The sequence below is a fragment of the Carassius gibelio genome, chromosome A12, assembly GCF_023724105.1.
Source record: "Carassius gibelio isolate Cgi1373 ecotype wild population from Czech Republic chromosome A12, carGib1.2-hapl.c, whole genome shotgun sequence".
Classification (NCBI taxonomy): domain Eukaryota; kingdom Metazoa; phylum Chordata; class Actinopteri; order Cypriniformes; family Cyprinidae; genus Carassius; species Carassius gibelio.
The window spans coordinates 5,849,593-5,875,880 of NC_068382.1; the positions used below are offsets into that span (position 1 = coordinate 5,849,593).

Here is a 26,288-nt window from a genome sequence, read left to right on the forward strand (position 1 = left end):
GAAATGTAAATGACACATGCACAAAACTATAGTTTCATTTTTTTTTTATTCTGTTATTTGTGCTGTTATCTTCTGCCTATATTGCCTAAGATTATTATGTTAGGACTGTGACCGTTGTCTACAGCCAGCGGTGGTAGTGCACGTGACATCACACACTCTATAACAAGCAAAATAAGAAGCATTACTGTATACAAGTGTAATAACACTAATAGTTGCAATCTGTTTTATTTAGACTGTCTATGGTAATTCACAAATGATCTCAAACGCCATACACAGCATTTCCTTTAGATTGGCAGGTCTGAGTGCAGGAAAATACAGTTTATGCATTCAGCAAATGCAGCAAATGCAGATGTTAACAAGAAATGTGGCAATGATTCCAGATGAGGAGTTAATGCATCCACTTGCATGGCGGCTGAACAGTGTGGTCTGCACCGGACAACAGGTTGAGTCTGTCTACTGTCTACACAGGACATTTGAACACTGTCAGAACCTCATAAACAGGATGAGGCAGTTTACTGTCGGGGATTTTTCCACTTATTATAATGAGTTCTATAGCGCCGCGCCACTCGCATCCAGTAGACAGGGTGTATTTAACTTTCTTAATCACCATTTTGGTAACTTTGTGACTTAACTGACCACGACACTGAATGACTGTGGTTTATTTCACACTTTGATAAGAAAGGATACAGGTGAAGTGGAGCGCGTATTTGAAATGTCTCCTCTTCAAAGTCATTCTGCGACTGAATAAATGCACTTCATCAAGAGAAAAAGCGACAGAAGCAGCAGTTGTGCAGGTGATAATTTTTTTCAGTTTAATGTTTAAATTAATATTTAATTAAATTCAAACCACGGTGGTAAAAATCTGCCACCGTCACAGCCCTATTGTTCATGTTCTCGCACAGTTTGATCAAAAAGCAATTGCGTGAACAATAAGCATTATCAGTAAGAGTAGTAATTTAGTATCGTTAAGAGTAGTAACAGTATCGGTAAGAGTAGTAATTAAAACCTTAACGATAACCATCCCGACTGCATGCTGATTATGTAACACTCATATTCATACACATGCAACATATTTGAGGTTGCTGAAGTGAATTTTCTCAGTGCCTCTTATGTCATGTTATGAGATTAATAGACCATGCTTTTGCTCATATTTTGATTTTGTTGGCTAAAAGTGACGTTGACTTGTGCTTGTCAGTTAGGTTAGTGTGTACAAGAGCCCTTGTACACCGCTGATCAAGATCGACACGCTCATCAAAGTGAATAGATTTGTTTGTGTGGTATTAGGAAGAAGACTTGGAGGCCTGAAATACAGTTTATGTCCATGGGCTGTCTTTCAGGTGAAATACTGTCTATGGGGGAGGAAAAGTTTGAAGAATGTCTTGCTGAGCAACTTAGTTAGCTGTCCAAAGACCTATTGTCTATTTATTGTATCAACATATAACAGAACCCAGGCTTTTCATCTCATTACATTCAAATTACATTGCTTGCTCACAGCTTGAGTAACAGTGCAAGAAACACTGGTATATTGGCATTTGGACAAATGTACTATAATGTGACGTTGCTGAAGATTTTTATTTTGTTGATTTTTAAATCAGCATATTTGGGTTTAAATATTTCATACACTCATGATAGATGATACACATTGGTGCAGTGTTTTCAGGTCTCTGGTGTGGACACTTATTTGCCTGTGACAACATTTGTGTGATTTGTGTTGTGATTTGCAGTGCTGGTAAAAGAGAGAGAGAGACTGGATGAAAACAAAGGCCTATTGACAGTCAGATAAATGTCAGATGAATCTCACAAACCAACCAAAGCTTCCAGCACTACTATTCACAGATCAGCTCTCCTGCTTGAGGCTCTCAAAGACAGCAGAGGACAGAGAGATTGAATGTGCTCTTGATTGAGAAAGGAAGTGATGTACTTTATTTGGAAGTACACTAGCATATGGATCAGATTTTTTTTTATTGCACATTTGTGGCAGATGGAGTATATGGTGTTACGACAGGCCTCTGATGGGGGGATTTCTGGATCAGGCACTGAACAACCCCTGTGGCCACCTCCTTTACCAGATCAAGTGTTTGAGATTTCACTAATAAACACATAAAACTCTACAGGAACCACTGAAGATTGTAGATACAATTTAAGCTACCATTCATTTTCTGAAACCATTTGTGTTAACATTTCTAAATAAAAAAGTGCAGAGAGTTTAGATAAAGAGAGTGAAGCTCAATACCACTCAACACTTCACACAGTGAAATTCTGAGGCCCTTGTCAGGACATCTGTGTCGTCTCTTGGCAGCTGGCAGACAGATTAATCGTTACCGTGGAATAAAGTGTCTATCGTTAGTAGTGGTCGACCGATAAGTGTTTTTTGATAGCTGATGCCAATGCTGATATCTTGGAAATCAGGGGGCCGATAGCAGATATAAAGCCGATATAATTTTTATTATTATTAATAATATTAAAGAGATTTGAAATCATTTGACAGTAGATTAAAAAATGTGTAAAAGAAACATACTTATACTTTAAACTATAGTATTTTTCACAAATAAATAAATAAAGTTTAAAGCATTCAATTCACATGGACTGACTATCCTGCAGAGAACACGTGATCATGCTGGATAAAAGTGCAAACTTAACAAGATCTCACAGCTGGATTCGACTGAGTTTGCAATAGGGATGCACTGATATGAACATTTTGGCTGATATCAATAATTCATATTTCATTTAAAATATGAAAGCCAGTAACCGGTCTGTTGGCCGATAAATCTAAATCCACATTTTTGTAAAAAAAAAACAAAAACAAAAAAAACAGATGTGTTACAGATAGTTACATTTCAGTAACACTTTATCAATTTTATGCACCAACCTGTTCAACATGAATAATGTTTCTTCTCATTGTTTTCATAATGTTTGGGCCACAAGAGAAACATTAAAGAAATAAATTAAAACAGTTATTTATGCCACTTATTAGGAGATTCGTCTCTGAGAGAATACGCACTGTTGTGTGCGTCGTCAGATGCAGAAAGTGCCGTCAGTTTTTTATTTCACTATCATGGTGAAAGACGTTCACCGGCATAAGTTTGACTTGCACAAAATTTGCATGTTGCTTGTATGATATCCACTGGCTCGCCTTCATGGTTTAAAACAGAAGTGGACTATTTCCAATATTGCAATGCACCCACCCTACAAACCCTGAATAGTTAGATGTGTCGTGGACATGCTCTGAACGCGCTGATACACGGCAAAGAAACCCAAATAATTCACAACTTTTTTTATTACAGTAATATTTTCTTTATAATACTGTGTTTATGACATTCCCAATTATAGTTATTAATGTTGTGCAAACTGATTAAACTGGTAAACTGAAGTTATATATTCAGATATTTATACAACATAAATATAATATTACAACTTATATACGTAGAAAAAAAACAAATGTACACGCGAATTCAAACTAAGTTACGTGATAATCCGAAAGTTTAACTTCTGTTGTGGATGCACCTCTTGGCTCTTCCAACAACGTGCTGAAACATGGAAACCAAACCAAACAAATTCATAATGTTTTATTATAATAGTGTTCTCATTATAATGTTGTTTCCGTATATTGGGTTGGTCTTAAAGGGACAGCAGACTTAACCCTAGTTCACACTACATGACCAAAAATTGTGTGGGAACCACAACCACATGGGGAACCACATTTTGTCACGAAAGCAAATGCAAAAATTTGAACAGGAATGATGTGAAACAACAAGTGAAACAGGAGTTGTTTATTTGAAAATGAACATATTTATTTGTTACAAATTGTTTTTTTTTAAATGTGAAAAAAGATTTTGGTCATATCGCCCACCCCTACCCTACAGTGAAAGGGATATTCCTGGAGCATTCACCCGTCCATCCCCAAACCTTATCCACACAAGCTGCTCTCACTGCATTGAAAATTACTCTCTCGTATTGATCGGGAAACATATGAGCTTGCTGATTAGAATCTTCATTGGTGAATTTCTTCCTTCTTGGCACACGGCACTTTTCTGGGCTGACGTATAATTGGCACCATATTTCATTTCCATGACCTTAAAAGCAGGAGATAAGGCAGCATTTGCTGAGGTTTATGCCAGAGCATTTGCCGGAACGTTAATTGCATAAATGCGATCACAATTGCAGAGCTGCTACCTGACCCTATTGGAATTTGAATGGTGAAAGTTATTATGCAAAACAGGCAGAATAGAAGAGGAATGCTCGATTAAATGAAATGTCACAGTGTCTGGAGCTTCCGTTTTGCATTGGAGAAAATATGAAAAAATTGTAAAGCCTAGAGTGATGTTTTCTTCCCTCTGCAAGGTGTGTGTGTGTGTGAATACAAGTTTGGGGTCAGTACTTTTTAAAATGAAAAGTCTGTTTTGCCTACCAAGGCTAGATTTATTTGGTCAAAAATACTGTGTAATATTGTGAAATATTATTACAATTAAAAGTTTTCTATTTCTTCAGTGTTATATGATTCTTCAGAAACGGCTACAGACAAAAAAAATCGTTTAAGGAGCCATTTGTCTGGGCTTCTCCTCGATTTATCCTATAAATGTTGTCATATGTCTTAAACACATCAAGTCTATCTTTCTTTGTAACGTTTTATTTTTTATCCGCCACTGTTTATTCTTTAGCTCCTTGCATTCTGTCTTATCATATAGACAACAGGTTAAGTAGAAATATGAATATGCAATATAGCGCACATATTTAGTAAAAAATGCTCCTCTGACAAATGAGCTTATGGATACTGAATGGTCATTGTAAATGTATTGTAAATGAGGTAAAAGTACTGTTATGGGACATTGCTTACAGGCTTTAAATGGGTGCACAAATAGGCACAAATGCATTTGATAATTAAACGAGGACGGAATCTCAAAATCCAGTCATGAAAATGAAACTTACATTTTAATATGGACAGTCATGGAATTTGTCAAAGTTAGAATAAATTAATCAAATCATACCTCCATATGGACCAGTATCTGTAAATGTTAAGCCGTAAAAGTTGTTTGAAATATGAATCAGTGTTCTGATCGTCTCTGTGTGAATGAATGAATGGCAGAGACGTGCAGGTTTGTTTACTACATAGACTGAAGCGCATGACACTTGCATTCATTTCAGCATCTGAGCTTCAGAGTTCTCTCCATCAAGCGATCTGAACTTTTCAGTTCATCTCAATGGACGCACAGCACACCTGTAAACTCTGTAAACTCTTTGTGAAGGCGCACGACTCACCGTCGCTTTACTGATAGCGCTGTTTCTCACACATGCAAAGAGAGAGAGAGAGAGAGTCTTACTTAATGCCATACCAGGCATTAAGCGGTACCGAAATGAGGCACTGGAATCTGCGTACTGATTTAGTTTGGTGCATACCTGTTCCATAGGTACAGGTGCCATATTGGCACCGGGTTTCAGTACACAACCCTACTTGTCGGTCTGACCTCTTGTTAGTCAACTTGGCTCACTCTCCTCACATGAAAAATTCTACATACTCTACTGAGCAACCTCGTTCAGTTTTTAATTGAAGCGTCTGTTCTGAAATTGAGCGAAATAATTTGGATTACTATAAAATAATTAAAAGGACAGTTCCACAGTAGGCAAGTGACGTAACCGGTGTTGCGGCTTAACACTGTCAACACCAACAATTGCAGCAAGACTTATACTGCCTGAGTAAAGCATTTTCAGATTGGTAAATAGGATGAATTCTAGGACTCAACACCAAAGGGCTCATGCTCTCATGATGAATGCTCTGATCTGTTAATAAAGTGTATGTGATATGTAAATCAGGCATTATACTTGTAGGTAATTACTGCAAAGTAGTTTGACCAACAGCATGTAGGGATTTGTACATTCTACATCATCAACCAGTTGTGGTGTACGAAATGTCCAAGCAATGCAAATGCGCATACCTGTAATATATGATGACTTTGGAGCACATTAGTAGTAAAACAACATTAAGACTTGGACATTTTAAGCACTTTAGAATTCCTGGCCAGACACTTTTTTTAAGGTCTTAAAAAAGTATTTCTGGGAAAAAGGGGACATATGTGTACCCTAATTTCTGAGAATTCCACAGATTTTAAAAATCAGCACATAAAGAAGAAAAAAACTGATTGTGAATAAGAACTAACAATCATAGAGAATGTAATGCATTTACCAATAAAAGACTTATGGTAAATCACAGCAGCATGTCTTTAATTTTTAAAGCAATACCGGTTTGACTGCGCGCTGGCAGTGTACTGAGAGACGGAGTGAGAGAAATGGGATTGGGGTTCTGCGCGTGTAAATGGTCTTTGATTATGGTGACGTGATTTGGTTTTTTTGAGCATGACAGCTCGGGTTCCATGAACACACTGCAGCATAGACGCTCTGGATTTCAGCAGGCTTTTATCATGTTGTCTGAGAGAGAGGGAACATTTATGCACCCATACTCATTTCCTGCCACTTCCTGCTTTTCAACACAGATGGCTTCAAATGTCATGCTGTTATCTTCACTTGCTCTTCATTCCTGATGTGTGTGCACCTTGTTCTTTTTTTATGTAGCACATGTCTGTTCTTGTGCCTTTTATAAAGCCATTTGTAATTTATAAAACTGCATTTGCTGTGCATTTATAGATATTATTATAGGGATAGTTCACGCAAAAAAATGAAAGTTCTGTTATCATTTCCTTTTCTTTGATATTGTTCTACAACTGACTTTCATTCTGACTTTCATTCTTTCACACAGAAGAATAGATATTTTGATAATTAAGATGTTTTGAGATGTTTTATTTATTTGTTTTTACCAAAACTTGTTTGGGTACCAACTTTCTTGAAAGTATATTTTATGTTTCACAGCTTTGGAGCAACATGACAGTATTTAAAAAAGAGAATTTTAACATCTCTAATTAATCTACTGGTGACAATTGTGTCTCATATTGTTGGTGTTGATTTATTTATATTTAGGTATTTAAGCATTCAAATTGTGTGGCTTATGGAGGATCCTGCTATTACTTTTCCAAACAATTGGACTTAAGATTGTTGCCTGGCAGAAAATAAAAGGGGCAAAATTTTCCCACAGACTTTGTTAATATCATTTTACACAGTTCTGGTTGCATAAACATAAAAGTTGTTTAAGTGGCGGATAAAATTATTGACTTTTTTATGGTTTAGAATAATGTACACTTATTAATTTGCGCAAAATAAGACCTGATACATTTATTAAGGACCAAATCTGGTCATTTTTGTCTCCAGAAATGGACATTCTTGTCTTCAAAAGCTGAAGTATTGATTATTTGGGTCTTAATCATTGTACTGTATCTGTAGGGCAAACAGATCTTTCTTATTTTCTCACAGTTTCTGTCTTCGCTTCAGAAGACTGAACATGGTGTCCTGCCCTTGAGGTGGGCACAGTCACTGGAGTGTAAGGAAGCCCACCCCACCTCCTGCCTCTCTGTCTGTGTCCTGATCGCTCCAGTGGGCGCACACACTTCCCTTTAATCCTCTACTGTATTACACACCACGTCTGAGCCAAGGACATCCTACCTGCGAGCCAAACGCCTGTCCCTTCATTTTAATTTATGTGGATTATTGTGTCCTCTCTTCAAGTGGGTCCGGTGACTAATGGGTTTCAGCAGGCTTGTATTTCAGCACAGCATGGCCGTTTGAATACAGAGCTGCTGAGAAAGTCGCCTGGACCTGCAAGGAGGAAACGTGTCCATGGTCTCGCTTGTGTGCTCTTTAAAGAAACAGTTCACCTATAAATGAAAACTGACATTTACTAAGTCTCATGTCTTTCCAAACCGGTATTTGACTTTCTGTGGAACACAAAATAAGAAACGTTGCTGAATTTCCTGGCTAAACGGGGATAGATGCTAAATAAACAGCACCACATAAGCAGTAGTCCATGTGAGTTGTGCGCTCTATTTCAAGTCTTTTGTCATACTGTATTTTTGTGTAAGGAACAGGCTGTAACTTACCGAATCTCATTTATATTCATGTGGATTCTAAAATAGTGTGCCTAGATGGATTGTGCAAGATTTTATGATTGATATTAAACTTCATTGGTTGTTGCATATTTTGTTTAAATATGCTCTTAAAAGGATAACACTTCCAGAAAATAATGATACAATCTTTTAAGGTCCAGGTATAATACATTTTCTGCAGTTCACTCTGTCTTGTGTACAGTTGAATGTGCAAGCTTTTCAAAGTATGCTCCATTGACAGTGAAGTGGATTTAAATATGGCATGACAAGATGTCTTATGCGAGATTTGATGTCAGTGATACGAAATTCCATTGGTTGTCGCATGAAGTGTAAATTACACTTGAGGGCAGGAATTTCAGTGAATAACGACTTAAATTTCAGTGTTTTCTTCTTATGAAACAATTGGATGACTTCAGAAGATGTTTACTTCTGCTTATGGGTAATATGACCTATTTTTTTTCTCTCATTTTGGCATCTGATCCAATTCACTTCTATTGTATGGCAAGAGAAACAGCCAGGACTTTTAACAAAATATCTACTTTTAAAATTTGTATGGTTTGAAAAGTTATGAAGGTGAATACATACAAGCAAATAGTGCATCACATATGGTAAACATGGAAGCTCGTGTACGCATCACACAGGCACGTTTGAGCTTCCTTGTATATTATATTCCGTATGTGTGATAGAAACCTCTAGATTCTTATTTGTGTTTCAAAGATTCAAACTAAATTCTTACGACTTGAATACGAGTAAAGATAACATTAAAAATTTTTGGGTGGACTATCCCTTTAATTATTTGTGTGTGTGTGTGTGTGTGTGTGTGTGCACCAGCAGTCTGCTCATCAGGGTGAGTCATACTGTGGGTGGCTCTGTGGCTCTGCCACCTGTGATGGTGGGAGATTAGTTACACTGTACATAGCAACGCCCTTTTCATGGTTTACACTCGCCTCCATGGCACCCCCCTTCTGTTCTTTTTCCTGTCTCTCTCTCTCTCTCTCTCTCTCAGATCCTTTCATTTCACTCTACCATGCCACACTGATTTGCTCACCACACAAACAGCCACTGAAAAACTGCAACAGCAAACCAAAAAAACCATGACGAGGAGGAGAATACAATAGCAGCCTGTGCGAGCTTGTTCTTTCAGTAAGTGGCTCACAGAAGCTTCCTGATCACTGCAGTTGCGGAGTGTGTGTGTAACCGCTTGTGTAACCGTGCTCTGGAGGAAGCGGCAGCCTGACCCAGTTCCAGACTCAGGCAGGCCGAGAAACATTGCTCATCGGAAGGATCAGACTTGTTCTCTGGCACCGCTGATGACACACTCGCTAACAGTCTGACGCTCCGATACAGAGAGACAAGTAGAAGAGAGAGCGAGCGACGAAACAAACGGTCCGCCTTACTTTTTTGTCCTCCTCGCTCTGTTTCTTTGAGCTCTGCGGCAACGGGGGCTTTTCTCTCATTCTGTGTTTCCTGTCAGCCACATAAAATGTCTGACATGTGGCCAGCGTCTAAAAAGCGAAGGTCTCTTTTCAAAGTATGCCTTTTCTTTTAAAGACCACGAGGCACCTTTGAAAGAAACTTGTGCTTGTTTGTTTTGCTTTTCTTCGTTTTTTTCTCTCACGCATCCCACTCGAGTTTTTTTTTACTTGAGTGGCACGTGTCCACAGACTGGACTCCACCTTTGGCTCGGGCTCATTCTCAAAACCAGCAAAGAGGTAAACACGATCTTGTTTTCCTTAAATATGCTATGCTTTGAGACCATACATCCTAGAGACGTAGAGGTAGATGTCTCATGTTGAGCCAGTTACATGAGGGCGGGTTGGACTGTTCATGTCTTCGTCTAACAGGATGTTTATCAGCCATCTACTTGCGTGGTGCAGTCAATCGTGTTATTGTGTCGACAGCTACAGGGCGCTAACATGACTGGTGGAAGGCACAAGTGCATTTTGGAGCCCTGCAAAAGCCACAAGCGTTCTCTCTTACGTATAAAGAAATATCAAGTTCAGATCTGAGCATATCGTTGGCTGGAAGAACTGAGATTTAAAGTTGCAGGGGATTTTTCCTGGTTGTACGTTTATTAAATCAGTGGCGCAAATGACATGTGAGCAACCCAGACAGATGGTGGTGTCGAACAGAACTCTAGCTGTGTGGAAAGCCCCCGCTTATTTGAGACAGGGATAGATGTTGTGCCTGTTTTTGGGTGGGTGTTGGAACATGGGTCGTCTAGTGTCGGTTAGGGTGATAGCAGGCAGAGGTGTCTTGTGTTTTGATAGGCCTTGTTTATTTCAGCATAGTAAGCTGATTATATCGTCCCGTGCTGTGTCTCTGGAGTAAAGTCTGGAGGGGCATTTCATCTGCTTGATCCAATGAGAAGTGTATTGCTTGAAACAGTGTATGCATGTGTGTGTTTGATGGAGTAAGGGCAGGGTTGCACTATGACCCATTTAGCAAACAGCTCCTTCAATGCAGCACTGTGCATAGTGCGGCTGTTTCTAATTATGCCTCTCGTTTCCAACAGAAAGAGAGAGGACGAGAGACAGTCTTGTTGCAGTACAGTCATTTTAAAGGTATAGTTCACCCAAGAATGAAAATGGTGATAGTTTACTCAACATTATTTTGAGCCAGACTTGTATGACTTTATGTCTTCTGTGGAACACAAAAGGCAGTGTTTTAAGGAACATGTTGTGTGCCCTTTTCCATACAAGGAATGTTGAGGGAGGCTGTCAAGCCACAAGTAAGATAAAATGCACTATAAATGTGTCCCACACTAATTTCAGGATGTTCCTATATAATAACAGAAGAGTTGGAAAACAGTGACAATACAGTCCTTGTAGAGGGAAAGTTCACCCAAAAATAAAATTGGACTTAATTTATCTAGACAGCATTTTGTTCCAAACCTGTATGAATCTGTATAACACAAAAGGCAATGTTTTGAGTAATATCCTGAGTGTTCTATTTCCATACAAGGATAGTGGAGAGGGAATGCCAAGCCACAATTGAAAAACTGAAAAATCATCTGTTCCTACATAAAGATAACATATGCATTCAGAAGACTCGCATAACAATAAGCATGAACTGCTCTCATGATGATTTTACAATAAGGTCCCATTAGTTCATGCATTATGCAAGTTAATGCACGAATTAACAATAAGCAGTTTGTTCCACTATTTATTCATCTTTAATGTTAGTTAATAAAAATGCAGTTTCATTGTTAGTTCATGTTAGCTCATGTCCATTAAAACATATTAACAGATACAATATTTGAATTTAAGAATGTATTATTAAATGTTAAAATTAACATTAACTAAGACTTAAAAATGTTTTAGAAGCATTATTGTTAGTTCATGTTAACCATTGTTTTTAACCAATGTTAACAAATGGAACCTTATTGTAAAGTGTTACCGGTTTCTTTTTCTTTTTCTTATTTTCTTTTTTATTACTATAATTATTATATATTTTTTTATTGCATATCAGTGCATATTACTAGCACATTGGCTTTTTATTAGTACTTGTAAAGCAACATTAATTCCTTATTCTGCATGCATGTTTCAGATCCCTGAATCCTACTCCATACCTAAACTTAACAACTACCTTATTAACTATTAGTAAGCAGAAAATTATGAGTTTGTTCAGGGAAAACTCTTAGTTAAAAGTGAAAATGTGTTCCCTATTCTGAAGTGTTGAAGGAAAGAACAGCTTGAGCAATGTTCAAACACTTCCTTTCTTCAAATTGTCTTTTCAGACATCTTTTCAAACCAAAGCAAAAGTCAAAAGTCACGGTTTGGAACAATGTGAGTGTGAGTAAATGATGACATGGTTTTCATTTTTCAAAGAATTATTCCTGTCTTATCTTTGTTTTGATCAGGTTACTGTTGTTCAGATTGGTTGAAATGATTAAATGGTGTTTGCGCTGTTATTGGATGATACAAAAGAATGTTTGTTGGGTTTCAGTTATTGTGTGTGTGAAGTGGGATGTGTCAGGGGAAAATGGGAAAGTACCGTTCCTGCTGTCGGGATGTGTTTTCCTCTGCAGTGTGTGGTGGTTTCTCATGAGTCTGGCTTTTCTCAGGACTGCAGAGGGAATTTGCCGCTTTCTTTGGTCAGGACACACACATACTGCCAGCTTTTTTGCCTCCATTTAGGAACACAGTGGACAGGAAGTCGCCAGGGCCATCGAACTAAAGTTGCTTGTTAGAGCCGGCTTGGCCGGGTGTCCCAACCTTCTGCTTTATTTTACAGTTTTATGAGGATGAAGCTCTGCGGTGAGGTTATAAATCTTCTGTACTGCAAAATGACTTGGCATACGGCTCACTTACTGTCTCTGGGTATGTTCGCAATGTCATACTGCAGTAGTACTCATAACACCAGTTATTCTTAAAGTTTACATATCACAGTGTCAAATATGTATACATGGAATACCAAAATGTGCAGTTAAAATGGACCTTCCCTTTCCAGTCTGACAAATAAAGCAGAGGGGATATCAACCACAATTTTAAGTATTTTATTTTGAAGTATTGTTCAGACAATCACGCTGAACCATGTTAATGTTTAAAACACAACTTTGGATGCCACACAGTAAAATAAACTTGCTGCATAGTGAGGTCATTTTACAATTTTAGTAGGCAGAGAAGCAGCACGCTTGCAGTGCATTTTGAACATAGTCGATCTTAGACACGATAACTGAATTAGTAACAGTTGTGATTGAGACATCCTAGGGGGAAACTAGCCCCATGCAAACACACCAGGCGTTTATGGAACATTGGATATGGCGTCTTCCTCCACAGCAGAAATCTGCTAGAGAAACACAACACTGTCTGCGAGCTATATGATGCGAGACTAGATCATTGTCAGTGTGTTCATCTCACACTTGCAGTGTAGGCAGTTAATGGCAGCAGTCTACTGCTCTGTGAGAAAATGAGGGGTTACTAACTCCTCAGAACATGACTGACAGCTAACTTCACTAAAGTTCTCAGTGTGATGTCATCGCGCTGAGTTGCCCAAATGTTACCAACAAACCACAATGGGTGTTCCATGCAAGCTCATGCCTGCTTATATGCAAATTGGGAATGTGATGCTATTTGCGGTCGTAACGTTATCGTTAAGAGTCCATATGTTGATTTAAGTAGCCTACCAAATAACTGCTGTCTGCTGTGATCGTTTTTACATTCGAAAATTGTACAGTTACAATTGACAGCGCATTTGCTTACATTTTATTTTAAGGTGATGTTGTTACAGTGTAATTGCACAAGTAAGTACTGACCAAAGTTAATTAACTACATGTACTTACTATATGGATTTGGTTTGGGGGTAGTTGTTTTATTATGCATAATTTGTTGTTACTATAGTACACGTAAAGTGTAACTATATCAACTTAAAGTATTACTGTGTGTTTTTATGCACGTTGTTTAAAAAAAAAAGACAAACAGAATAGCAATGGATGCCACATAAGCAAACATGAAACATAAAGAGGTCCTCTGACACTTTTTGTTGTGAAAAATACTCCATAAATCTTTATTTACAACTTTCGATTTTAATTTAATTTATTTATTTTTATAGAGTGTATCGAAACTGTATCGACTGTTTTTATAGATAGTGAGAAATTTGCAGCCCATCGATTCTGTTGGTTGCTCATGACTTGAGTGCATGTGCACAAGAGACATCACTGTTAATGACCAGCACGTATGTGTAAGTGCAGTCGGCATTTGTCTGTGACCTTTATCAGATAGTGTTGTCCTGGAGCGTCACTTGGCTATGCATGAACCCCCCTCGCGGCTCCACTGCACATTCCCGTGCGCTCAGCCTTATCAAATATTTATAGCTGAATTACGGCCCGCTGCACAGCGCCCAGCCAAGGACTGTATTTTGCAGATGCTTTGTCTGCACACAGCCGGTCTGTGCTTTCTCTGAAAGAGTTCCTCCTTTCCTTGGCCTCTTTTTGTTCTTGCAGAGGGAATGAGATACATGTGTTTGTGTCTCCGTGTGTGGGGCCGCAGTCGTGTGCGTGTATCATGGATTCACTCAGGTGTATTCTGTATTCTGGAGACGCTCAGCAATTATTGTGCTGTCTGTTTGACAGCGTGATTGTGATGAGAGGTGTCTCCCTAATGACAAGTGGCAGATGTGACCCAGTTGCAGTCGCTCAAGGAAGTGCTTATGCGTCTCTCCGTTCATCTGTGTTTGTGTGCGAAGGTGTCACAGGGGTAATGTCTAGTTTCTGATAAAATTCTCTGGCCATTAACTGCAAAACGCTGCAGTTTTGGTAGTGTTGAATGCTTAATTTTGCTGTCTGCAGTAGACCGATTGCTACCAAATGTCGCACAGATTTTAAATTGAAAAATCATGGAGTAGAACATCATTAGCTGCACCTGCAGACCTGCTCAGAGGACTCTGAATTTTCCTCTATTTTATCTGTTTTCATGTTTCTCCACACAGAAACATGCATTTCCCTGAGCTCTGTGTTGTGTGAATGTTTTTATTAGAACAACAAAGCCTGGTTTTCCTTTAAGAGACGTGGATTCAGTGTTGCTATATTTATCTGTCCTAGAAACAGCTCATGTGACTGTAGCCTTGATTCAACTCCCCATACACCAAAGAGGAACTACACGACAGCAATGAAGCTCTGCTACAAGTCTGATAAAGTCATGCTGCTTCTAGTAAATAACACAGATTCATAGAATTAGATTGATACTCTTGGTTAGAAGTGTCTGCATTGTTCATTTTAATGCTGAATGTCACCTTTGTCATTCATATCAACCACATTATTTCTGTTGATGTTAAAACAAGAAAGCTTTATTAGCATGTGAAAGTCATGTATATACAGTAGCATGTTAATGTCACTAGGACGTGCTGTATTATGAATGACACAGTGGTGGGACTGCAACCCATGTTTGCAAACACTGTTTTTTGTCAGTCCCAAAGTTTTGTTTACATACACTAAACTTTGCAGTCTGATTCACAAATGATTTTACTGTACATGTGCATTACATATTCTGGACAAACTTTCGGCACATTTGCAGGAGAAACAGAGAAACCCACAGAGAGAATTGCATTACTGCTGTTTTTCTTTTAACAAAAAAATATCAGAAAAGGTTCAGTGTGATGTAAATTTCATTTGAATCTTTTTCTTTCGGATTGATTGAGGTGTTCACATGAAGACGTTCAGTCTGATTACAGGCAGTTTACGGAGTTGCATGTAAATCTTTGATCTGGAGTCTCATAGAAATGTAGGTTTGAATTAAACTATAAGAAATTAAATGATTCTGCACACAGATAGATTAAATATTAATCCAAAGTTCTAAATTATTGATGCAACATCATAAGGAAAAAGAATGACAATAATTTAAGTGTTTGGTGGTTTTAACACAGCCTTAGCATTGAGCGCCTTATTGCTAAAATGGCCATATTGCATTGTTAAAATATTTTAGGAATACAATCATGCATAGCAATATTTTATATTATGTTTTACATCATATTTTATATAGCAAATGTATTACATGCCATCATTCAGCTAAAAGATATTGTCCCTCGACACCGTGCAGTTGCATAAATTCACTTTGTAGTTGTAGAGCATATATTTTAGCATCCCTTGAATGTTGAACCAATCAGCATCTAGAATTGGAACTATGTGTAGCAAATTGTTTAGTAGACAATATTTTAATAACTAAATTAAAACTGCTGTTTAAATAGTATGTCGGTACTCCATATAGAAGTCAAATTGAATAGCAGCTCACTGGACTGCTCCTGAGGCTGATGATAGGTTTATTTTAGAAGTGTAAATCCACAGCTAGTCTTTCCCCTGCTGCTGCAGGATCAGGTTCACAGAGACATGCAGGCAGAAAGATCATCAGCGCTAACATCTCAGCAATCAGAAATATTCATTTAGACTGTGCTATCACAGAGATCTGTGGTTAGACACTTACACCGTTCACTGGTCAAAAATTCCTCCTGTTGGGCAGTGTGGTTATGTTTCACTTTCAAGGGCTGTTTTAGAGGTATCCAGACATGGGCATGTCTATCTGACCTCTATTGATAGAAATAGAAATGTTAGGTTGTGCAGCCAAAGGTCCAGCACGGATTAAGATCACATGCACATGCATGCTTGTATAAAATGCAATGACATTTTTTATTGTATCTTTCTCTTTTTTATTAGATTTTTTAGAATACTCTTCAGTTATTTATGGTTTTTAGTTTCATAATGAGCAAATAGTACAGATTTCTCCCTAACCTTTCTTTCTTTCTTTCTTTTTTTTTTTTATAATATGGTGTAGGATTTAGATTAACACTGTTTTCACTTTTTTCAGAAGTTAGTAAAGAGTAAATGTCACAAATCAAATAAAACATTAAAAAAAATTTTTTTTGAAAAAAAAAATATATATAGTATTTCCTTTTCAAAACATACTCCAACAGTGCTTTACACTGTAAAAAGCAATTAGTTGAATTTACTTGGAAAACCTATGGAAACTGATTACCTCAAATCTCTCAAGCAAATTAGTTAATCAATTTTGAGTTGATACAACTTATTGCAGCTTTGCAAATCTAACTTGGGTATTTGTAGTGGTAACTAGAAAACTTGAGTATTCGTAACTCAATCTGACCAGTTGAGCCAACTTACACATTCAAGATAATTTTAGTACAATCAAAAGAGTAAACTTAACAAGTCTGCTTGTTCACATTACTAGAAAAAAGTGTGGAAACTGATTACCTTAAATTTCTCAAGTAAGTTGTACTAAAAATTCTAAGTTAAAACAGACAAAATATCTTTGACACAACACTGGGACATTTATTTGTTCCATAAAACAATGTCATGCCTTCAAATCAACACAGCACACTGCATTTTTTCACATACAGCAATTACATACAATCAATGCTCCCTTTTTTGACATTTTTACCTTTTCTCACAGTGGTGAAATACAGCATTTTTTTCTAAAATTAGCACCTTTTCTAAAACAAACCACTTAACCCTGTTAAGCAAATTGCACGTTTTCCTACAGGAAACAAAAGATTCTTCTGTTTTTTTAGTACTGAACAACCTTCCTATTTATTTTAAAAGTTTCTTTAAAGACTACACTATATTCTAAAATATAAAATTACATTCCTGATTACTATTTTCTATCTCCGCAATGGTCAATTCTGAACAAACTGAAAAATGGTCAATCATGGCACAACAATGTTACAGCAACAGGCGATTTTTCAGGTTTGAGAGACTTGCCCCGAGTGACAATCACACTTTGAAAGAAATCAAACATGTTCTTCAGTACAGCAGGATACTCTACATTCAGAGCATAAATGAGCCAAAAAAGCAGGCACATTGCTTTGGGAAGGTTTCCCAGATCATCCATTACAACTCTACCTTCCAAAATAATTGCAGTGAATGTGGCATCCAGATGCAAACAGTAAGGCACGGTTGCAGAGTCCTCAGGTATCACAAACAATATTCCGATTGAAATTCCGGACATCTCTCCTTTGTCATCACAGTCCTAAAAACATGAGCAGCATATGACAAGAATGAAGTGAAAGTAACATCATACATTCAGAACATATATTCATGTTAAAAATATGCAAATAAATTAACGTATTATGACGCAAAGTTCTTTTCATATTTGACACAGCAGCAGATACAGAGGATGATTTTGTTTTCCTGCGATATATTTTGAATTTCCCACAATTGTTTTTTACTTGAGCTGCCACAAAATAAAATGTATTCTTTTTATTTAAGCTGCAGTCCATAACTTGGTGCTCAGGCGGTTAATAAACAGAACTGTCTGTGTCTTGTATAAGAACGTCGTAGCCGGAGCTACTTTTTATGTCGATAAGAATAAAACTAAAAATAAGTTTTGTTTTTTTGACAAATCACAAAAATCTACTAATTTAACTTAAGTTCAGTGTTTATTCAAGACATGTGAACAGTCAGTAATAAAATAAGAACTAATGAGCAAATCACAAGCAGTCGCACCAAATAAATACACAACAACAAGGCCACAAAATAAACAGGGGTTTAAGTTTCAGGCAGTTCTAACAATTCAGCTGCAGAAATTGAATAATTAAATGTAAAGCAACACTGAATTATCTTCACTACATAAATTAAATATACATTGTCTGGCCAAAATAAAATTCTAACACTTAAGTATTTCCAAGGATTATTTTGTTGTTGTTTGGCCAGGCAATGTAATTTCTATAGCTAAATACTATTGTTAGAACTACCCCAAAAAACGTAAACCCCCGTTTATTTTGTGTCTTTGTAGTTGTGTATTTATTTGGTGCTAGTGCTTGTGATTTGTTCATTAGTTCTTATTTTATTACTGACTGTTTACTTGTTACCACAAGACCACAGGAAACAGATGATTCTTCTGCACAATCTGACTTTGCTGCAGCGTGGAATTGAACTACTGGTTTCGTCTGGTCAGAGGATAACTGGCCCCCCAACTGAGCCTGGTTTCTCCCAAGGTTTTTTTCTCCATTCTGTCACCGATGGAGTTTCGGTTCCTTGCCGCTGTCGCCTCTGACTTGCTTAGCTGGGGTCACTTCATCTACAGTGATATCGTTGACTTGATTGCAAATAAATGCACAGACACTATTTAACTGAACAGAGATGACATCACTGAATTCAATGATGAACTGCCTATAACTATCATTTTGCATTATTGACACACTGTTTTCATAATAAATGTTGTTCAATTGCTTTGACGCAATGTATTTTGTTTAAAGCGCTATATAAATAAAGGTGACTTGACTTGTGAATAAACACTGAACTTTTAGTTAAAATAGTAGATTTTGTGGTGATACCAAAATGGGTCAAAACAATAAAAGCTCCAGTCCGTAGCTTTTTGTTTTGTGTTCAAAATTGACAATTTCTATAATGAGTCAGTACATCATGAATCCATTTTACAAACCATGTTTTTGGTTTCTTTGGGCAAAAAAGGATTCTTGTAGTTATTTTTATTTAAGTTTGAACCACTGATGTCCCATGGAATATTTTAACGATGTCCTTACTACATTTCTGGCTTTTGGAACATTTTAGTTACATTGCTGTCAATGCAGGATCAGGAAGCTCTTCGATTTCATTCAAAATGCGTACATTTTTATTCTGAAGATGGATGAAACTCTTACGGGTTTGGAACAACAAAAGGCTGAGTGATTAATGACAATTTTTGTTTTTATTTTTGGGTGAACTATCCATTTACACAACTATGTCAGAAGAAACACCCATCTCCATATATTTCAGGATGACAGTGTCAAGATTCTTTGGACCAAAAGTGTGAAGAAAAAAAAGGTTCAGTGAGCATGAGGAATCATTTTCATTTATGAATTGAATTGATCTTCACCCTACTGAAAGCCTTTAGGATATGCTGGAGTTGGCTTGACTCTCCCATTGCCATTACAAGATCTTGGCCAAAAATGATGGAAATAAATGTTTCCTAACATTGTTGAAACAATGTCTCAATGAAAGCACAAAATGACGACAGCTATAGGTAGCCCAATGAAAAATTAAAAAAAAAAAAAAATGTAATCTCAACATTGTCATTTCGGCATATGGACAGGAGTACTTATATAAAATATAAAAAGCTACACACCGCATTAATTAGGGATCAAATAATTATTGTCAAACTACAACATGCAAGAAACATCAATCACTTCAATAATGATTACATTATAAAATATTAAGTATTTGCTTATTAGCGATTAGTTCTTGTTGAAGGGATAGTTCGCCCAAAAGTGAGTATTCTGTCATTAATTACTCACAGTCATGTTGTTTTAAACCAGTAAGACCTTTGTTCATCTTCAGAACACAAATTAAGATAATTCTGATGAGATACCTCCTCTTTTCTGTTCTCCTTATCGGACTGTTGTCCTTAATTGTACCAACCTTTGTCTAATTTCCTAAACATTATTACCTCTTTTCGTTCTCATGATCTTACTCTCTTATCTAACTAATATTTTTTTGCTTTAATTTTTTATTTTCTATTAATTCTTAATTTATCTTTCACTTTTTCTGTATCCTAATTTTTTTCATATTTCTTAATTACATTTCCTATCAGGTCGCAAAATTGGTTTAAGAAGTGTTTGCAACAGTTAAATAACCAGAATAATCACAGACAAAGCTACTTACAAAACATGTCTTGTAAAAATCAGTCGGGTCTGCTCTAAGGAGAAGTGGAAGGCCATGAAGAACGGCTGTTCGTCTACCAATGATTTCAGATTTCTGTAAAGTTATGTAACATTGTAAAAAGTAAGAGTTAATAGCATTCATAGCACAAACACAACACAGAGCAACAGTTGTTTTACCAGAAAATAAATAAATAGGGTGTGCCTGTGTAGCTTACCTCATTTTCAATCTGTTGCAGAATCTTCTTAAGCTTACATCCAATGTCTCCCCCTTTGGCCTTGAAGATATGAATGAACCGTTGAGTGAATCTGTTCAGTTCTTGAAAATTCGGTTTGCAGGTTTTTGCCAGATATGCGACTGAACTCCAATATCAAAAAATAAATAAATAAAAAAAAGGTAAGCCAGACTAAAATTAATCACGTCACTGAAACATGCAAGTATAAATTAAACATCAACCTCAAAAGTGGTAAATGAAGTTGAATTTCGATTTTAAATCTGCATAGAAAATGTTCCGACTGGACCACCTCCTCCTCCTCCTGGATTTCACTCCTTTTGGCAAAGCAGAACCGACACTGCCAATCAATGAGCACCTAAATTATCAGAAAGACACAAAAAGTAAATTTTTAATTATATTAATTATAAATTAATTGTAGAGTAGACATTACTCTTAAAATTGCAATTTCAGTATGGACACTGCACCATTTCATTATTTTTCAGGTGCTGCCTCTATGGATTCTGTGCAGGGCTCCTCAAAACTGCGAAGTAGGCAGTGAAATATCAAAGGGGTATTCTTAAGTGCATTGGTCTGGCTACCATGTACGTTACCTGATGTGAATGATTTTTCGTTAAGTGCACTCTAAGTGAATTAAATGACTTGAACATAGACAATCGTTATAGATACATGGAATTGGAGTACTTCTTCCATATTTCAATCGGTAGTGTTTTAGCAGCTGAGCACTCTTTTCACACACAAAAAAAAGGTGAATTTACACTTCCACTGCATGAATAAATCACAAAATCGAATATAGAAATGACTTAATGAAGCTATCGTAACGCATAAGTTATCTCACGCGGTTCATTTCCACGTGAACGACACGTGAAGAGCATGTTCTAGAAGCGGAGTAAGTTACAGGCCTCACAGTTAACGGCCTATGACAAAGCTCTTACAACTGATTAAAATCTCTTCCAAACTGTATATTCAAAACAATGTTTACTGAAAATCGATTTCTGTAATGTAACAAATAAGAAACTGGTCTCAACTGATGGTTAGACAGTAACGTATACTTCGTTTAAACTAAGTTAATAAAATGGACCTTTTGCGCTTACAACACATCGAGCAAAATAAATTATTTTATTTAAGTTTTTATGCTCAATACAATGACGACAGCGTACACGGTGAGAACTTAGTTTATAAGTAGGTCATCAACATACCTAGTTGTGCTGCCACACATCTGAAGTTCGTCGTCGTCGTCTCGATTCCGAACACCTGCGTCCATTTAACATTGCGCATGCGCAGAGACTGCGTCAAGCGGGATGAAAACGAGTTGACGAAAAATTCTTCCTCTTCTTTAGTTTTCTGGCGGTTACAGGCCGAGTTGAAGAAATGGCAACAGTTCTTAAACATATATTAATTGTTTCGTCCAGACCTGCCAATAAGCTTAAATCTTATTGGTTGTTCATTTATTTCACCCCACCAATGGGGAAAATTAAGAACAATATTTTTTATATTCATATATTCAAACCATAAACCATTGTACCATAAAACATGGCTGCTTTATACACACACACACACACACACACACACATATATATATATATATATATATATATACATATACGTATACATATATATACATACACACACACACACACACACACACACATATATATATATATATATATATATATATATATATATACATTTACATATATATATTTGATGGAAACTGTACTGACTTCTCTATATGTTATTCATTATGTTTTTTGTGCCAACCACATTGTTGTGTCAGCCTAGTCCAATACACTAGATGTTCTAAAGTTCGGATTACTTAAGATATTTAGTTTAACTACCGCATCTAACTGAAAGTTAATATTACACAGCCTAATCGAGTAAAACCAACAAATTTGCCAAAATCAGTTGTATTTACAAGCTTCTCTTAAGTAGATTCAATGATTACTTTTTACAGTGTATTTACAGCTTAACAATATATATATATATATATATATATATATATATATATAATTTTTTTTTTTTTACAGTGTACAATGATTACAACTGCAACAAAAAGTTTGAAAACACTCACTTTGAGAATGTAGTTTAAAATGTTTTTTTTTTAAAACATAAATACAGTTTTAACTTCTTAATGACCTCCAGTCCTGCTTGTAGGAATTATGAGAATGTCGTAATTGAGAAACTAAAATTATATCTAAATCCTTAAGCCCCCTGGTACATAGCATTTGAGACTAGCACAGTTGTGGATGTGTTCCCTTCTAGCAGACATGAAGAAAATATTGTGGTGGTGATCATGTGCAGCTAGTCCCATGACTGCTGTGTCTGCATGAAGGATAAAGCCTGCTTTCCTCCCAGTGACCAGATGGCTTGCCATTTTCACTCACGCACACACATACTAAGTTCAGCTGCAGTTTTGCACTCTACTGTGAGGCTGGGCTTGTAATGAATCCAATTACTGTCCACTCAGTCCCACTCTTGTCTAGTCACACTTAGTGCCAATTTAAGCTTCTGCTTCAATTGGAGTCTCAGGAAAGTCCTCCAAACTAAGGTGAAGCTGCAGATGTTTACTGTACAGTTCACACAGGCGCATGATCATTAATGCATCTACCTCTTGAGTAGCATTGCGTCCTTTTATTCAGGGTGCCTACAGGTTCCTAAAGTCTTAAATTCAGTTTGATCAAATTTGAGGTCAGAAAAAGTCTCAAATATTTTAGATGGTATAAAAAAAAAGTTTTAATTAGAATTTTAAAAGGTCTGAAATTTGGGACCAGAAATATATTAGTTGTAGTTTGACCTAATGTGATTATTAGACTTCAAAACACATTGATTTAATTTAATGAATGTGAGTGCTGCATATTCCATATGTTCATAGTTTCATTTGCATTCCTAATCAGTGAATATAGTACATTTATGGCAAGAAGTTGCTTATGGTCTGCTGTTGATGAATTTGGACATTTAAATCAACTTCAACTCTTGTAGCTTGTCTCTGGGGCTTCCCTGTCACACTAAGAACTTCATTAAACACATTCACTGTGTTAATTTTACTAGTATCGGCTGTTTACTTTTAACAAATTATTATTATACTGTATCAGCAAATTTCCAAAATCATTCAACCTCTTTGTATATATCAGTATATTAGTACATAACTCAAATACAGTACATATGTAACTCTCTAATAATAAATGTAATTTAAACTTGAATTTACCCAGTTTTGCAAGTGAATGTGAGCCCCACTCTTAAGAAAAAGAATATCTGAATATACATAAATCCTGAGATAAAGAATTTATTTTGAGATTGAATGAGTTTTATGGGTATGGACAGTATTCGTTTTTAACATTACTTTTTTTATTTTATTCTGCAGTTACCCTGTTTATTGTTTCACTGGCAAGAAGAACAGCTGTCAGGGAAACAAATGGGTTTTATTTGCTTGAAATTGTTTGTTTAACCTTGGGTTTTCATAATCCGTTTTCTTGGTTCACCCTGTTCATACTTTACCTGGGTTAGCAATACATTTTTGCTACTCAGGTTTCAAGACCTCACAGTGAACCTTTTTTCTTCTTCATATGTACAAAGTTCCTGTAATAACAATGTTTAAATCACACACACACGCGCGCACACACACACAAAGACAAAAATTCTAAACCTGTAGGTGTTTTCTCTGTCACGGTTCTTCGTTTTCATCTGTTCCCTTGGATGCTGAAACTGAACACAGGACCTGAAAGTTTATGTGACTGTGTAAATCATGTGAATACTCAATGGCGTTTGCACTGATGTAGTGTATGATTGGTGGCATGTTGCTAAACAGTTCTCTGTCATATTCTAGCAAATTAACAGTAACCCCTATGTAAATATGGTGCTGACCCAGCATAAAACTCAGTGAGAAGGTCTTTAATATTCAGTCACATGGAGCATGTTTGCATATGTGTATGTACTGTTTAGGTAGGATGGATGTGAAACGTTATGCACCAAACTTATTTGTGTTCCATTTGAGCTGTCATCAACTTGTTTGTTTTAGCTTCTGACACCCAGATCATTGACTAACCAGTGTTTTCTGTCCTTACAGACGTTCAAGCCTCTGGTAGGGAAGACAGTGTTAGGGTCCACCACAGCCATCGAGTTCTTCTCTGACAAACACCTGGACTTCCTGACGGATGAAGGAGCCTGTCAGCCCTATCAGGTGAGAGTCTCTCCGTCTCATTTGCTTTGCATTCTCTCTCACGTATCTCTGCAGTATTTTGAAGTTACATTAGGCTGTATACACTAATCTAAAAGGTAACTCGCATTTCTGCCTGGGTGACCTTGTCCATTTACGAATTTTGGCTTCCAAGATGAATCTTCTGGTTAAAGCCCCTCAGGTTGCGCATCCTTTCCATGCGTTCCTCCAGATCTGTTGTTAGCATTCCCCTGCCATCTGAATATGTTCCCTCCAGATTCAACTGTTGGGCCCTTCTGGGTGGATCTGGTCAGCTATATTAGTTTGCCTCCATGGGTGCTTTATGCTCAGAGCGCTAATAAGGACAACAAACAGCCACTTTCATAAACAGCTTAATTAATCTACCTTAATTAACACACAGTTGCAGAGAGAGATGCTCTGAAAACAAACACACATGACAGATGGGAGGAGATGATCTCCACTGCTGGATTCATATCCACAACGTTTCATTCCCAGTGTTGCAGACTCACCTCCATCCCGCACGACAAATAATGAAAAGCCAACTGTCAGAAAATTATCGACCACTCTCTCCCCTAAACCTAAACCTGAGCATAGCATGTTTGGGGAAATTGTGATTAATTGTGATGTGGGTCTTTGTATTTGTGGTTTACTGTGGACATTCTTTCATTCATTCTTTTTGAACAGTAGCTGAAAGATCTAGTTTAGATCTATGGGGATGCTTGTGGTTAATCTCTACAGGAAGAAGAAAAGAAGAAATACATGCTGATGGGTTTTTGGTTTGCAGTAGCAAGTATATCAATAATATGACTGAATCAGAAGCTCTGTTCCAGAATGTTTGTAGGGACGTGGTGCTGAGCTTATAATGCAAAGGTTGTTCTTGTAGGCACTTGTGCAGGAAAAACTGCTACCTTTTAAGAAAACGTAATGCATACCTAGATATATCCACTAAAATCTCAGTGCTGTGTGCACTTCTGGTATAGTATTTTTTTCATGGCAAACAGTGGTGGCCAACTCCTTCTGTCATATTACTAATTACTATCGGTCACAACAAGTTATATTATTTTATAAAGTTTTGTGTTTCTATATATTAAGAACTATAGGGGTGCTATAACATGCATTCATATAAACTGTCAGATTCTCCAGTTAGTTTTTCTATCAGGTTGATGTTTGTAATCGTGGTGCAAAAATATAAAGAGAATCTCTGACAGCTGTTGTTTGACAGCTATTTTCTAATGTCAAAAGCTATTTGTATGGCACTTGTTCATGTTGCCATCCATGCAGAGTATTTCATATCAGTCGCTTATGAGATTCCTTTGTAATTAGGTTGCTACTTCAGTGCTTATGTAGACATTGCATGAGTGTGTTTCAGTCCCAGGTGAAACTGAGGTTATGTTGCTACAGTCACAGACAGGACACACTTCCACTCCGTTTGTACTCCAAAACATGTCGAGAGGAAGCAAGCAGGTATTCAGTCATCTCTACAGCGGCACTCACATCCAAGAAATGTCCTCAAAAGGAATATTCCTCAGTCCCTGTGTCTGTGACTCTCACGGGACCCTGTCACATTCCAACACATCATCTCGTTGTGGAAACAAAAATCCCGCCCCCTTTCAAAAATCCAAAGTCTGACCTCAGAAGTGCTTGGGAACTTGTTTGCTTGCTGGAGTGTGATGAGCTGGCTTGCTCACATCCTGTCTTGGCCTCTTTTCTCCTTCACGGATTTTTTCCACCGAGCAGCCCGATCCAGGGATGGAGGGAGGAGGGGCTGGAGCCCAGGAATCTGTTTGGCATAATCGC

The 26,288-nt window shown here is 37.1% G+C and overlaps 1 protein-coding gene and 2 long non-coding RNA genes across 8 annotated transcripts in view; 1 reads left to right on the forward strand and 2 right to left on the reverse strand.

Moving 5' to 3' along the window:
* The window catches only part of jmjd1cb (jumonji domain containing 1Cb), a 136,085-nt gene that overhangs the window by 74,150 nt on the left and 35,647 nt on the right, over nucleotides 1-26,288 (forward strand). For 3 of the 5 annotated variants that reach the window (XM_052610900.1, XM_052610899.1, XM_052610901.1), the window contains exon 3: nucleotides 24,381-24,494. In XM_052610900.1, the coding sequence (XP_052466860.1) occupies nucleotides 24,381-24,494 (114 nt within the window). Of the gene's footprint in view, nucleotides 1-8,997; nucleotides 9,698-12,141; nucleotides 12,308-24,380; nucleotides 24,495-26,288 lie in introns of those variants that run through there. The other 2 variants (XM_052610902.1, XM_052610903.1) reach the window with 2 other exon arrangements.
* LOC128024982 (uncharacterized) lies at nucleotides 16,739-20,160 on the reverse strand. The gene is made up of 2 exons (XR_008186082.1): nucleotides 20,089-20,160; nucleotides 16,739-17,458 (listed from the first exon to the last, which is right to left on the reverse strand). It is a non-coding gene; the product is annotated as an uncharacterized LOC128024982 (long non-coding RNA).
* Nucleotides 20,312-21,763, reverse strand: LOC128024981 (uncharacterized). Of its 2 annotated transcripts, none has more exons than XR_008186080.1 (3): nucleotides 21,517-21,750; nucleotides 20,542-20,675; nucleotides 20,312-20,442 (listed from the first exon to the last, which is right to left on the reverse strand). It is a non-coding gene; the product is annotated as an uncharacterized LOC128024981 (long non-coding RNA). The 2 variants fall into 2 exon arrangements; XR_008186081.1 differs by having other exon boundaries at nucleotides 20,340-20,447; nucleotides 21,517-21,763.